Here is a 15,448-nt window from a genome sequence, read left to right on the forward strand (position 1 = left end):
GTTAATTATAAATGCATGTGTCTACAGATATGGGTCATTTTTTTTTTCTACTTCATCATGTCAAAGGATTTGCAGGACTTGCTGGAACTAGATGATAGGTCTATGTTCATTTGTTTAGGTCTCTGAGTGTATGTGCCCTAGAGAGAGGACAAGCAGCATCTTCTAGTTAGTGTAAATATGCCAAGGTCTTTCTTCCAGTGTTTGGTTTTGTGAGCCATAAGTGTTCCTGTTCATTTCTTACTCACTGTGGCACAGATGGAGATCAATTAGCTGATTGTCTCCTCTGTTCTTAGTATCTTCCTATGAGATTAGATGGGACATGCAGGCTCTGTATTATCATTCACTTATTCTACCAGAGTTGACTGTAAGCTTAAGAACAATTGAACAGAAAGTTTTCTCTCTCACCAAATGACACCTACTTGTCCACTTAGCATTCATCACTTTTTCTCTGAAGGACATGATGTAAAACCTCTAGTTTCAGAAAAGCCCTCCAGGGCCAGATCCTTCTCTTATCCTGTTGTTTGTTACAGTTAATGAGCTTTTTTGTTTGTTTTCCTTTTTGTTTGTAGTTTATAGTTTGTTATTTCTTCTTGGTCTTTCTCTTTTTTTGCATCATTTTCAGAATTCTACTGAAACTTGCTTTTTTTTCCTTTTCAGTTATTTGAAACAGTTTTTAATTGCACAACAGACTAACCCAATATTATCATGAGTCATATTCTTCTGTTCCTGTAGTAGCTCTATTTCAGTGATCTTGGAAGTCATAAGATATTTTAGGACAAATAAACAGTGGTAAACCATTTTATCAAATGTTCAATGGGAAATTAAATCAAGGCACATCTCTGATAAATAAGCACTTTGATTGTTTCTTAGTTTCCTAGTTAATAAATTGAAGAAAAGTGAGCATTAAGTACTGTTTAGTTCAAGCCAGGTGTGGTTGGCCCATGCTTCTAATCCTAGCTCTCTGGGATGCTGAGGCCTGGAAAATCACTGTTTAAAGCAAGCTATGGCAGAAAAAGTTTATAAGACTCCTTCTCCAGTTAATCAGCAAAATGTTGGACTGAAGGAGTGACTCAGGTGGTAGAATACCAGCCATGAAGCCACTTGAAGTCCCTAAGTTCAAGCCCTGTTAATAGCATCTATTAGCAGTGAATATAATAAACCCTTAGTTACATATATACTTCAGTTCTTTTTATTTTTTTTGGCCACTCCTGGGGCTTGGACTCAGGGCCTGAGCACTGTCCCTGGCTTCTTTTTGCTCAAGGCTAGCACTCTGCCACTTGAGCCACAGCGCCACTTCTGGCCGTTTTCTGTATATGTGGTGCTGGGGAATTGAACCCAGGGCCTCATGTATACGAGGCAAGCACTCTTGCCACTAGGCCATATCCCCAGCCCCACTTCAGTTCTTTATTAAAGTCAATTAATGAATATGGAAAGAAAGGAAGGAAAAATGTTGCCATTTAAAATCCTTATCATGAGGAAAAATAATATCAATTAAAATTCTAAAACTCTACCTGTATCACTTTGGGGCATGGTCTAAAGCACTTTAAATGTATTGTCTCAAGTACATGATATTGGACCTTATCTTCCTATGAGAAAATCGAGGAAATTAAGGTTTAAAGAAAACAAATGATTGCCTGCTTCCACAAATATTTGTGCAAAAAAGCTAAATATAATGTCTCCTGATTATAGCCATGGTCCTCATTTACTTTATATGAAACAAAAACCAAGCATGGCTGCCATTCCCATTTGGAAGCAGCCATATTTATTCATCTACTCCACATCTCCATGATTCAACAACTATGGCTGAATAAGCTACTATGTTAAGGCTTTTTAACTTGTATATGTTTGAATGTATGTGTATATGTATATAAAATATATAGATATATATTTATGTGTATATATTAAGATACATGTAAACACACACACAGAGCTGAAACTTCTTCTCAGAGTGTAAGCTGTGGTAACCCAAGAGTTAGCATCTTTTTCCTTCTTTGGGATGCCAGCAAACATACTTCTAGCAAAGGATTTTAAAATGGAGTTTACCATGTCAAATGCTAGCTAGCCCTAGTCTATGAAAGAACCTGCAATGAAGAAGGGAAGGCCATCTGTTTTGAGCTCCATAACCACACAACATCCCACGACTGCCACCTGCAATGGGAGGCAATGGAAGAACTATAACAAGAGAAGGACAGACTGCCTTCCCTGAAGACACACACTTCTAGCCTCCTCCTCATGGTCCTATGAGTGAACGCAAACACTGCCTACAGCCAGGTTTAGGTACTAGGATTTTGAGAAGATAGTCTCCTCCGTCCTTGCCTGGTCTAGTCTTACTGAAAGACCTTCAAGAGCCTGCTTAGACAATCTTAAGATTCACTGAGATAGAGAGTTAAATTTAAAACTTAACATTTGGGGGATATTTTTGTTCTTGAGGACTAGGGATGAAAACCCTGGGGCCTTAGGTTTGTTAGACCAGCACTCTACCACTTGAGCTATGCCCCATCCCTAATGTTTGTTTCTTGTTTAATAGCTTTCCCAGTGTACAGACAAAATAGTAGACCTGGAGAAACAACTGATAAATCCTGGGAGTAAGAACAGAGCCCGCCTCCTTCCAGGAAAGGATCCAACCATAGAACAATTGATCAAGAAATTAGATAAGGTAAACACATTCACTCAGAATTGGGTCTGTTTGTCCCTGTTGCCGCAGCTTCACTAGCGCCTGTTATACTGTTCTCTGCTAGGCTGACTGTCCTGACCATCATGATTCTAGCCCTTGTGTGGTCCTTTCATTTTAATCTAGTCTCAAATTCTAAGCTTTATTTAGAGACTTGCCAGAAGAAGTCAGATCTAGTGGTCTTAAGATGTCAAATGCATCCTCCTCTTATAGCCCAATGTGCAATTTTGGCTTCTTCAATGGATGGATGAACTTGCCTTTTTTGTTCAGAATGGCAACATGGGCACCAGATAGCTAAAGCAGCAGAGGCAGGGTGGGGTTAGGGGAGGGGGGTGGGAGTGGGAGATGGGGGCGCAACCCTTCAGATTTGAAGGGCCTTAGGCCAGAACTCTTGACTTGACTTAGCCCCAAACATTTTCCCAAGGTACTTTGGCAACTTAAAAAGTGATAAGTCTTCTTTATTATGAGGTAGGATCCAGCTAGGATTTTACTTAGTGGAAAAAAAACTATATCTTACATGACTTTTTTTTTCCTTCTGAAATTGTTTTTAACTATAGATAGAACTGCGGCTGGTTAAGAAGGAAGAAAAGTTACTAGAACAAAATTTAATGTATGAACAAGTGTCTCGACTCACGGAGAGGCTCAGCAACAAAACTGAGGCTTGCAAACAGGACAGACTGGTCCTAGCCAAGAAGGTCTGCCTGAGACCCTGCCTTTTCTCTCCTGCCTCTTCTCTTCTGTTACTCTTCTTTTTCTTTGTCCACACTGCTTGATTTATTGAGAGAAGCAATGGAGACATGAGGCTTAATGATGACAGAAATGCATCAAAAGGGAAATATAATTCAAAATTGTCCTAAACACAAATTTCAATCTTGTTTCTTGTAAGAATTCATTTTATTTTGAGAAAACTTAAGCTTTTCGATGACAATCTACAAATTTCATTGAGTAGGGCAACTATTCAAAGATTATCTTTGTTATCTTTGAAGATGCACAAAGTTAGTTTATAGCTCTTGCTGGGCACCAGTGGCTCACACCTGTAACCCTAGCTACTCAGGAGACTGAGATGTGAGGATCATAGTTTGATGCTAGCCTAGACAGAAAAGTCTGTGAGACTCTTATCTCCAATTAACCACTAAAAATCTGGAATGGAGTGGTAGCTCAAGTGGTAAAGCACCACTCTTGAGCACAAAAGCTCAGAGACAGCACCCAAGCCCTGAATTCAAACTCCATTAGACACAACACACACACACACACACACACACACACACACACTCACAGAGAGAGAGAGAGAGAGAGAGAGAGAGAGAGAGAGAGAGAGAGAGTTTCCAGCTCTTTGTGAATGGAAAGCCTCACTTAGTGGTTGAGCAGGAACTACTACCATCTAGAACTCAACCAAAACCCTCAGTTGGAAGGGGAAACCATAGAAGAGAAGAGCAGCACCCTGGCTGACTGCACTGTGGGGAGGGGCTGCTGCCCAGTTCCTCCACTAGTGAGGAACGGCCGGTGATATGGTGTATCTTAGGTGAATGAACTTAAGATGCTAGGACTAGAGCTTCCAAGCTGCTGGAGGAAAAGAATGTGAAAAGCTACCTTAAACAAAGCAGCCATTGAGAAGGAGGTTGCTCATTCAGCCACAAGACTAGACCCTGCCCCATGACCAATGAGAGGGTAGGACACTCCCTTAGCCTCTGTGGTCCCCTGAGCCTCTCACCAGCATAGGGATTTCAGCACTTGTTACTGAACACTTGCTATGTAACTCTCATACCCAGCATTAGGGCAGAAGCAAAGAGGGAAGGAATTGTGTATACCACATGAAGCTCACACCTTCTATTGGGGTGAGACAGGAGATATTAGGTCATAGGGATTCCTACACTCCAGAGGTCTAGAGGACAGCGGTGGTTGCTCATTCTTCTCAGTTTCCCCAGTGTCTAGCATATAAGGGACTCTAGGAAAATATCCATGAATAAGTAAATAAGCAGTCCTGTACTAGAAACATGTTGGGCACACTAGATAGGAAATAGTTACAAATCATAGGCTGCTGTCACCATTTATGTTTGACTTCTGCTCTGATGGCTTCCACTAATAGTCATCATTCTAGTGGCGCTTGTACAATTCACTTTACCTCATAAAATCAGAAACACAACCAGGCGCCAGTGACTCACATCTTTAATCCTAGCTTCTCAGGAGGCTAAAATCTGTGGACTGTGGTTCAAAGCCAGCCAAGGCAGAAAAGTCTATGAGACTCCTATCTCCAATAAACTACTCAGAAAAAGCTGGAAGTGGCTCAGGGACAGTGCCCAGGCCCTGAGTTCAAGCCCCAGGACCAGCAAAAAAGAAAAAAATGCTAAGAGTTATCCAAGTTCATGAGCTTTGCCTGAATTAGCACACCCATATTTCTGTAAATGATGCCTTCCTTCCTTTTGAAAAATGAATTTCCTGTTCTCGTGGGGAATTTTTTTTTCATGGAAAATTGATTGGTCAATGCTGAGGGCAGAGTCTCTACAAAAGGCACTCCTAATGCTAGAGCTCTGCAAATTGTGACCACTTTGACACGGCCCAGAAACCCCCATCATGGCTGGCTAAGGAACAAGCGAACATGGTGGTTAGACCAGATTTTAGGCTCATGAACATTCTTTTCCCTCTCCTCACCTCTTAAAGATAGACACTAACCTATTCCCCTCAGTGCTATCTACCTTCTCATCTAGTAACTGGATGATTTTTTTTCTCTGTCCTTATTCATACAACCAGGGTATTGGGTTCAACTTTATATCTCTTTCAGCTCTTATTATGTATGAATTCCAGTTAAACTTAGCTTCCTCCAGGCTTGAACACCCCCACCATTATAGATAGCCAGAAGTCTGCTATTTTCATCATGGAAAGTTTATATCCACTAAGCTTTGGTCTCTTTAATTCTATCTAGATGAGTAGCTACCAAAAAAGGATCAGAGACACTACTGAAAAAACAAAGGCTCTTACTGCTGAGCTGTCCATGAAACAAGCCCAATCTATGGAACTCAGAAAGGAAGTCAGAGAGAAAAAGGAATTGCTCTTCACCTGCAAATCCAGGATAGAGAAGGGTCTGCCACTCAATGAAGAGATTGAAAAAGAATGGCTGAAGGAACTTCGAGATGAAGAAATGCATACTTTATCCACTGCTGAGACATCTTGGGTAAGCTTTGGCTCCCATTGTGTAAAGTGTGGAAGAGTTATATTTCAGATCAGCAGTATTCTGATGATAGATGTTGACTGCTCCTTGTGTGAATGAAATGCTTTGAATTTTCTGAATTTGGAGTATTTGTATACACATAATGAGATATTTCAATGATAGGACCAAAATCTAAATCCAAAACTCATTTTTTATGCACACCTTATATCCAGGACCTGGAGATGATTTTATATAATATTTTTCTACAATGTTTTAGTTGTAATCCACCACATGACATTAAGTATGCAATTTTAGAATTGTGACAGCTCATATCACAGCTCAAAAATTTAGGACGTTGGGGTATTTCAGGTTCCAGGGGCTTTTTTTTTTATTAAGGATGTTCAGCTTGACTGGCAAAATCCCACTCTACCACACACATAGTCCCAATAATCATCTGAAACAGTGTTTGCGCTGGGCACATTGGTTCATACCTGGAAACTACTCTGGAAACAGATCTCAGAATTGCAGTTCGAAGCTTGCCTGGGCAGCAAAGTACATGAGACTCTTATTTCCAACTAACCACCAAAAATCAAGAAGTGGAGCTGTGGCTCATGTGGTAGAGTGCTAACCTTGAGTGAAAGAAAGCTAAGAGGCAGAACTGGGGCCCTGAGTTCAAGCCCCAATACTGGCAAAAGAAAGAGAGCTAGAAAGAAGGGAAAGAAAGAAGGAAGGGAGGGAGAGAGGGAAGGGAGGAAGGGAGGGAGGGAGGGAGGCAGGGAGGGAGGGAGGGAGGGAGGCAGGGAGGGAGGGAGGGAGGCAGGGAGGGAGGGAGGAAGGGAGGGAGGGAGGGAGGGAGGAAGTTGGTTGTGCAAACTAGTCCAAAGTTCCATCAACCTCCCTAAAAAGTGCTTGACAAACATCAAGTCCAATCCCACAGTCTAAAATACTGAGCTGGTGTGGCTGAACACCATTGCCCCTCTCCCAGCCTGGCTGTGACCAGGTTGGCATTGGCTTTATCCATTGATCTCTACTCCATCATCAAACTTTTGCTCAGATCGTACTTAACTCCTTTGTGTTCTTCTGCCTTGGCCTCCACAGTATATTGTGAGGCCTCCAGGCTTATGTGGCTGCCACAGCCTCTGCAGACACCACACCTGGTGTCTGTATAGGCCTTTGCACACCACTTTCTCCTCCCTCCACTGACCAATATCTTCATCTATCACTGAATCTACTATGACCCATCCAAGGTGGCCACATCCTGGAGGTACAGTTTACTCCTAGAGTGTCAAATAGATGTCTCTAAGAAGGTCACAATCCTCTCTCCAACCCAGGAAAAAGGCACATTCCAAACACATACTGGGAATACCTAGGCAGGAGTCTGACTCGAGACTTCCATGCTACCTGCAACTATACTTTAATGGGCATTCAGAGTTTACCTATGGTACCCTGTTATTTACCTGTCTCCATCATGTAATGTCCTTTATAGTGCCAAACAAAATTACTTTCAGCACAGGAAGAACATTGAAAACCTTGAGGCTCAAAGCTATTTTGCTCTCTGATTTCATTTTACCTTTTTTGTTCTTTTTGCTACTATCTAGATTTGCACTTGGGGCTTCATGCTTATTCAACTTGTTTGCTTGGCGGGCACTCTTGTGTGATGCCTCCAGCCTATCTTTTTGCTTGTGACTCTGAAGATAGAGTCTCAGAATTTCCTGCCTGGCCTGGCTTTGAACAACAATCTTCAAAGTCTCAGCTTCTTGAGTCGCTGGGGTTATAAGTGTGAGCCACCAGTGCCCAGCTCTACTTCATTTTACATCTCTTCTATTGTAACACTTGTTCATCAGTGATTAATGAAAATATATAATCCTGCCTTTGAACAAAATGTAGAAACAATAAGGACTTGATAGAAGTTTGAGTATAGTATATTTAGAACCCATCAAACAGTGGGTTTCTTTTTTAGTTAGGTCCTAAGTACTGGGGTTTGAAGTGAGGGCCTCACACTTGCTAGGCTGGCAGTCTTCAACTTCAGTCATGTGCTCAACCCTGCTTGATTTTGTTTTTTGGCTAAAGTTTCACACTTTTGATCAGGGTAGCCTTAGACTGAGATTCTCCTAGCTCTACCTTTTGAATAGCTAGAATTACCAGCATAAACCACCATTCCTGGCTTGTTTTGATAGAGTCTTATGAACTTCTTGCCTGGGTTGGGTTCTGTGATCTCTTATCTCTACCTCCCGAGGACCTAGGATTACAGGCATGAAATACCATGTCTACTCTACCTGTCATAGAAGAAAGAGCATGATTTTTTTTTTTGTGGTACTAGGATTGAACTCAGGGCTTTTTGCTTGCTAGGCAAACACACTACCACTCTACTGTCTGAGAAGGTTTTGTGGTGGTGGTGGTGGTGGTGCTGGTGCTGGTTCTAGGGCTTCAACTCAAGGCCCAGACTCTGTCTGTGAGCTTTTCTGCACTAAGGTAGTACTCTACCATTTGAGCCACAGCACCACTCCTGCTTTTGGGTGGTTAATTCAAGATGATAGTTTCACAGATGTACCTGCCCTGATGGTCTTCAAACCATGATCTTCAGATCTCAGCTTCCTCAGTAGCTAGGATTACAGACATGAATCACAGGTGCCCAGCTTCTCTGTAAACTCCTTCATCAGCATGATGCTTGAGTGACACAGTGCATTACAAGGAGATACAAGATGGGGGAAGGGGGCTCCTACATCCTGCCTCCTGTCTCTCTGGGTCATATCAGCCAGCACAGCCTAAAACTGTCAGACCCAGCTACACCCTTTATGAGCCAAGGATATGAAGTTTAGAGTTTTCAGAAAATTAAAAGGAAAACTTTCCATTTGCAGGAGTCCTTAGAAACAGAGACTCGCCTGCTGCCCAGTGGCTTGTACACGACTGCAGAGCAGCGTCCAAATGCCTATGTTCCTGATGCAGAAGCCACGCTTCCCTTGCCAAAACCATATGGTGCTCTGGCTCCTTTCAAGCCTAGTGAGCCTGGAGCCAACATGCGGCACATCAGAAAACCACTTATAAAGCAGCTTGAGATTTGAATATGTGAACCAATTCCAGCTTTCCAAAGACAGGACTTCGCCAGGCTTCCTCACACCTATGGCCGGACACCTACAGCACTGCAGCTCCATAAGGGACTACAGGCAACCACAGAGTGCCACAGGGTTCCTCTGACACACACCACCTACATCCCACGTGATGTTCAGTGGGACACAGGAAGGTCCCACGATTATGTCAAAGCATCTATTTTAATTGCTTATGTAGCTCTTTCTACTGGTTACATTTCAGAAATATTTAGGAGGCCATGTGCTGTAAGAGTATAAAATAAATAATTTGCCAAGGAAACACAGAAACTCAGAGTAGTCTTTATTAAAAAATTAAATAAATACTATTTCATAAGTGCACTTTAAATGGTCAGAAGACTGTCTGCAAAGGGCAATATCTCAAGTACCACAAAGACAATTCACCATCCAGGCAGCACTTGAAGTTCCTGTTGGAAATCTAAATCACATAAAAGGCAGTGTGAAGCTGGCCACGTTCTTTAAAATTCATGTCTTTAGACTATCATTTGCAAGTACACTCATGATTAGTTTAGCTCTGATGCCAGATTTTTCAAAAGCTCAATCAAAATGCAATACTTATAACTTGGCCTATAAAAAGAGAATTGAAAGGGAGGCCTATTCTAGCGATTCATTCCCTTATGACTGAATTTCACCCGTGTCTTTTCTTAACTCTGATACATTTTTGTTTCATTTATGAGGATGTAGAAATAGGTTTGAAACCTGTATTTTTGTATTTACTAATACATTGAAATTATAGACTTTGTAGTGATAGCAGTTAAGAATTTTATGCCATAACTTAGAGTGAAAAGTATCATCTTTATTTTGCTTAATCAAGCATTTTGTTCTCAAGTTTGAGTCCTGTACTTTAGCCTTGTTTGCTTTGAAAAGTTATTATAAAGCAATTACGTTGATAAACAACACTAGTAAGCCATGTGGCTAATTAAAAAAATAGTGTAAAAGAGAACCAATGCAACAGCAATACTTACAAGACAATATGCTGTAAACTAACTGCACAACTTGGGGGGGGCAGATTGAGGAGGAGGAGGGAAGTGAGAGAAAAATAAGGGAGAAGGTCACAAGTTTGGTAAGAAATGTACCCACTGCCTTACTCGCTGCCTTACATATGAAACTGTAGCCCCCCATACATCATTTTGACAATAAGTAAATGTTAAAAATTAAACAAATAGATAAAACATCCAATGCATAAAAATGCTGCACCAACATAGATCCTGTGTTATAGGAATTAATAACCTCTTCAGGGAATCAAAAATATTCACAAAGGAAATTCAAATGTAAGAATGGAAAGATAATTTAGAATCCTGGAGGGATGAATGCTTAAATATTACAATGTGTGCCCCTGCTTGAAAGACAGCAGGTGCCATGCTGAGCAGGATTAAGATTTGAACAGGCAGAGAAGGATTCAAGGTGAAGGATGTAGCCTGAGTGAGCCTTGGAACTAAGATAGAACTTGTATTCACATTCTATATGGGTTAGAATTGGTAGAGTTGAGTGTCAAGAAGTTTGAAAGTTACTCTTTAACAAAGTTATTGAAGAATTAAGAGCAGAGTGACAGGACCAAGCAAATGTTTATATCAAAACATGTGTCCAATACATTAGATTTGAGGAAATAAAGGGTGCAAAGAAATTGAAGCAGGAGTGAGAGTGAAAACCTGTATCAAGAGAAAGAATTAGCACCACATTGCTGGCTTAGCTCCAAGATTTCGAAAGTACTTGAACAGAAAGGAAAATTCTATAGAAAAGGACAGCTTTTAGGACATGATGACTTTGCAAACAGAAGCTGAATTTCTATTGCAGCTTGTGATATTTATAAGCATTAAAATCTCACATGCATGCACTGAGAGTAAAGCAAAGGATTATGAGTTGGCCTTAGGAAGCAATTGTATCTGTGGGTCAGAGTAAGATCATATCAAAGACAGAAAAAAAAGAATAAAGAAAAATAGTACATCTAGTTTCATGTTCTTTTTCCAGAAAAGCATGACAGGCTCAAGATTCCTCACTCAACTCTTTTTTTTTTTTGCCAGTCCTGGGGCTTGAACTTGGGCCTGGACACTGTCCCTGAGCTTCTTTTGCTCAAGGCTAGCACTCTACCATTTAAGCCAGAGCACTATTTCCAGCTTTTTCTGTTTATGTGGTACTGAAGAATCAAACCCAGGGCTTCATGCTAGGCAAGCAGTCAACCACTAAGTCACATTCCCAGCCTCCTCACTCAAATCTTGTTCAAAATACAATCAGACCAAACCTTTCAGCATTTGAATATCTTGTTTAATAGCAGTATTGCTAACTCAAACTTTCATAAATATAAAAAATTAGTTTTATCTGAACCATCACTAAAACAAATGCTACTCTATTTAAACATCACTATACAAAGTATTCATTGTTATAAATTACTCTGTACTGGAAATAGAAGATGTGATTTAGACCAAATTCAGTCTTTTTAAAGCCTCTTTCTAAGTAGTTATTCTGCAATATTTATTTTTTCTGCTTTTTATATGTGATTGTCAATGGTGCATCTAGTTTTGGCTGTTCTAAACACTGTTCCCTAAGCTTGTGTGTGTGTGTGTGTGTGTGTGTGTGTGTGTACGTAATGGGGATTGAACTCGGGGCCTTATGCTCTCACTTGGATTTTACTCAAGACTGGTTTTCTACGACTTGAGCCACACCTCCTCTTCCAGCTTCTTTCTGGTTAATTGGAGGTAAGAGTTTCATACTTTTTTCTTCCTAGACTGATTTTGAACTGCAGTTCTCAAATCTCAGCATACTGAGTAACTAGAATTAGAAGTGTGAGCTTCAGTGCCAAGTCCAGAACTTTTAATGTATATTTTATTTCAGAGTGTAATCAAAACTAAGTTTGTTTGTTTGTTTTTGGATTGGTTGTGGGGCTTGAACTTGCCCTGGGAGCTGTCCCTGAGCTCTTCAGCTCAAGGCTAGCACTCTACCACTTGAGCGACAGCACCACTTCCTCAAAACTAACTTTTGGCCTCTTTTTTAAAAATTCTTATTATCAAACTGATGTACAGAGAGGTTACAGTTTCATACATTAGGCAATGGATATATTTCTTGTACTGTTTGTTACCTCCTCCCTCATTCCCCTCTCCCCCTCCCCCTTTTCATTCCCCCTCATGAGTTGTTCAGTTCATTTACACCATTGGCCTCTTAAACCACTATGAAAAGTACTGCTTATGCCATATGTGTCTTCTTAGGCTGTTTGTATTTCTCTATGCTTGACTGCTTATCTGAGAATTAGAATGAGACCTAGAAGCTTGAATGAGAATCAGTGTGAAACTCAGATGGCCGAGTATGCATTCCAATTATAAATATTGCAAAAGAATTCTCAGCAAAAGTAAGACCAATGAGGAATATTAAAATTGGAAACAGATCCAATTGCATATTCCCTTTTATTTATTTATTTTATTTTAAATTTTTTGCTAGTCCTGGGGATTGAACTCAGGGCCTGAGCACTGTCCCTGGCTTCTTTTTGCTCAAGGCTAGCACTCTGCCATTTGAGCCACAGCGCCACTTCTGACCATTTTCTGTATATGTGGTGCTGGGGAATCAGGGCTTCATGTATAGGAGGCAAGCATTCTTGCCACTAGGCCATATCCCCGGCCCCCGCATATTCCCTTTTATAAACCTAAAAGCATGGTGGTGTGTCTCAGTGCTGCTTCTTCTACAAATTCTGCATCCACGTTGTCATGGCCTTCAAAATCACAGAAAGCTGGTGGGGAAAAAAAAGACAGGGAGAAAGTATATATTATAGTGAACCATGTTTTTCTGAGAATGCAGTATTGAATTGTCATTATACTTTAGCATTAAGAAAGACACAACACATTAATCAAACATGTATTAAGTCTGCTAAACCCTTTAAAGATAATTATTCCTTTGATAACTTAAGAAATTTATTGTAATTGCCCTTTTTTAAAAGTTTTTATTATCAAAATGATGTACAGAGAGGTTACAGTTTCATACGTTAGGCATTGGATACATTTCTTGTACTGTTTGTTACCTTGTCTCTCATACCCCCTCCCCCCTCCCCCTTACCCTTTCCCCCCCTGAGGTGTTCAGTTCACTTACACCAAACAGTTTTGCAAGTATTGCTATTGTAGTTGTTTCTCTTTTTTTACCCTGTGTCTCTCAATTTTGGTATTCCCTTTCGATTTCCTAGTTCTAATACCAGTATACACGGTTTCCAATATACTCAGATAAGATTACAGAGATAGTGTAGATACAATCACAGGAAGGTGATACAAGAACATCATCAATAGTAGAAGCTACAGATACACATGGGACATTGAAAGTAGTTACAACTGTGATATAACAATCATTTCCATAACATGGAGTTCATTTCACTTAGCATCATCTTATGTCATCATAAGGGAATAGCTATTGGGCTCTTGTGATCCTCTGCTGTGACTTGCCTAAACCTGTGCTAATTATTCCCAATAAGGGAGACCATAGAGTCCATGTTTCTTTGGGTCTGGCTCACTTCACTTACTTTTTTTCCAAGTCCTTCCATTTCCTTACAAATGGGGCAATGTCATTCTTTCTGATAGAGGCATAAAATTCCATTGTGTATATGTACCACATTTTCCTGATCCATTCGTCTATGGAGGGGCATCTGGGTTGGTTCCAGATTCTAGCTATGACAAATTGCACTGCGATAAACATTGTTGTGCTGGTGGCTTTACTGTGATTTTGTTTGTGGTCTTTTGGATAGATACCCAAAAGTGGGGTTGCTGGGTCATAGGGGAGTTCTACATTTAGCCTTCTGAGGAATCTCCATACTGCTTGCCAGAGTGGCTGAACCAGTTTACATTCCCACCAACAATGAAGTAGGGTTCCCTTTTGGCCACATCCCCTCCAACAATTGTTATTGTTAGTTTTCTTGATATATGACATTCTTACTGGGGTGAGATGGAATCTCAATGTTGTTTTGATTTGCATTTCTTTTATGGCCAGTGATGTAGAGCACTTTTTCATATGTCTCTTGGCCATTCTCATTTCCTCATCAGAGAAGTCTCTTTGTAAGTCTTTAGCCCACTTGATGAGGGGGCTATTGGTTCTTTGCGGTTTTGTTTTGGAGGAAGGTAATTTTTTTAGTTCTGCATATACTTTAGATATGAGGCCTTTGTCCGTTGAATGGCCGGTAAAGATCTTCTCCCAGTCTGTGGGCTTTCTGTTTATCTTGCGAGCTATGTCCTTTGCCGTGCAGCAGCTCTGAAGTTTGATGCAGTCCCATTTGTCCAACCTTTCTTTGATTTGTAGCCTTTCTGGGTCTTTATTAAGGAAGTTCCGTCCTGCGCCAAGGAGCCCAAGTGTTTCTCCTACTCCTTCCTTTAGTGTTTTCAGGGTGTCTGTTTTGATTTCGAGGTCTTTAATCCATTTGGAATTGATTTTGGTGCAGGGTGATATATAAGGATCTAGTTTTAGTTTGTTGCATGTGTTGAGCCAGTTTTTCCAGCACAATTTGTTAAAGAGGCTATCTTACTTCCAAACTATTGTTTTAGCTCCTTTATCAAAGTTTAAGTAGGCGTAGTTCTGTGGGTTCATTTCTGGGTCTTCAATTCTGTTCCATTGGTCTTCAGGCCTGTTCCGGTGCCAATACCAAGCTGTTTTTATTACTATAGCTTTATAATACAACTTGAAGTTGGGTATTGTAATTCCTCCAGCACTGTTCTTTCTGCTTAGGATTGTTTTTGCTATTCTAGGTCTTTTATTATTCCATATGAATTTCTGGATTGCTTCCTCTATTTCATCAAAAAATGGTGTTGGGATATTAATGGGTATTGCATTGAATTTGTAGATAGCCTTTGGCAATATTGCCATTTTGATTATATTAATCCTCCCAATCCAGGAGCATGGGAGGTTTTTCCATTTCCTTAGTTCTGACTTAATTTCATTTTGCAAGGTTTTAAAGTTCTCTTCAAAGAGGTCTTTCACTTCTTTGGTTAAGGTTATTCCTAGGTATTTTATGTTTTTGAGGGCTATTGCAAAACGAGTTGCTTTCCTGATATCAGCCTCGATCTTCGGGTTGTTAGCATAGAGAAAGGCCGTTGATTTTTGAGGGTTTATTTTATATCCTGCAACTTTGCCAAAGTTTTGGATCAGCTCTAGTAGCTTGGGGGTAGAGTCTATGGGATTCTTTAGGTATAAGATCATGTCATCTGTGAAGAGAGAAAGTTTAACTTCATCTTTACCTACTTGGATCCCCTTTATATTTTCTTCTTGCCTGATTGCTCTGGCTAGGAATTCTAGTACTATGTTGAAGAGCAGGGGAGAGAGTGGACATCCCTGCCTTGTTCCTGATTTTAAAGGGAATGGCTTTAGTTTTTCACCATTTAGAGTTATGCTTGCTGTTGGTTTGTCATAAACTGCCTTGATTATATTCAGGAATGTTCCCTGGAATCCCAGTTTTTCCAGGGCTTTTAGCATAAATGGGTGCTGGATTTTATCAAACGCTTTTTCCGCATCCAGAGATAAAACCATGTGGTTCTTTAGCTTGCTCCGGTTGATGTGGTGGATTACATTAAT

At 40.5% G+C, this 15,448-nt stretch overlaps 2 protein-coding genes across 4 annotated transcripts in view; one reads left to right on the forward strand and one right to left on the reverse strand.

The window, feature by feature from the left end:
• Ccdc146 (coiled-coil domain containing 146) overlaps positions 1–8,885 on the forward strand; it is a 70,226-nt gene extending 61,341 nt beyond the window's left edge. The window contains exons 15-18 of the mRNA XM_048339844.1: positions 2,528–2,656; positions 3,229–3,366; positions 5,592–5,840; positions 8,675–8,885. Coding sequence (XP_048195801.1) covers positions 2,528–2,656; positions 3,229–3,366; positions 5,592–5,840; positions 8,675–8,878 — 720 coding nt within the window. The 3' untranslated portion in view covers positions 8,879–8,885. The remainder of the gene's footprint in view (positions 1–2,527; positions 2,657–3,228; positions 3,367–5,591; positions 5,841–8,674) is intronic.
• A 3,336-nt stretch (positions 8,886–12,221) lies between these two features.
• LOC125346918 (gamma-secretase activating protein) overlaps positions 12,222–15,448 on the reverse strand; it is a 76,810-nt gene continuing 73,583 nt past the window's right edge. For 2 of the 3 annotated variants that reach the window (XM_048339847.1, XM_048339845.1), the window contains 2 exons: positions 12,548–12,635; positions 12,222–12,319 (listed from right to left, as the gene is read on the reverse strand). In XM_048339847.1, coding sequence (XP_048195804.1) covers positions 12,316–12,319; positions 12,548–12,635 — 92 coding nt within the window. In that variant the 3' untranslated portion in view covers positions 12,222–12,315. Of the gene's footprint in view, positions 12,320–12,498; positions 12,636–15,448 lie in introns of those variants that run through there. The other variant, XM_048339846.1, reaches the window with a different exon arrangement.

Source organism: Perognathus longimembris, chromosome 2 (genome assembly GCF_023159225.1).
Source record: "Perognathus longimembris pacificus isolate PPM17 chromosome 2, ASM2315922v1, whole genome shotgun sequence".
Classification (NCBI taxonomy): Eukaryota; Metazoa; Chordata; class Mammalia; order Rodentia; family Heteromyidae; genus Perognathus; species Perognathus longimembris.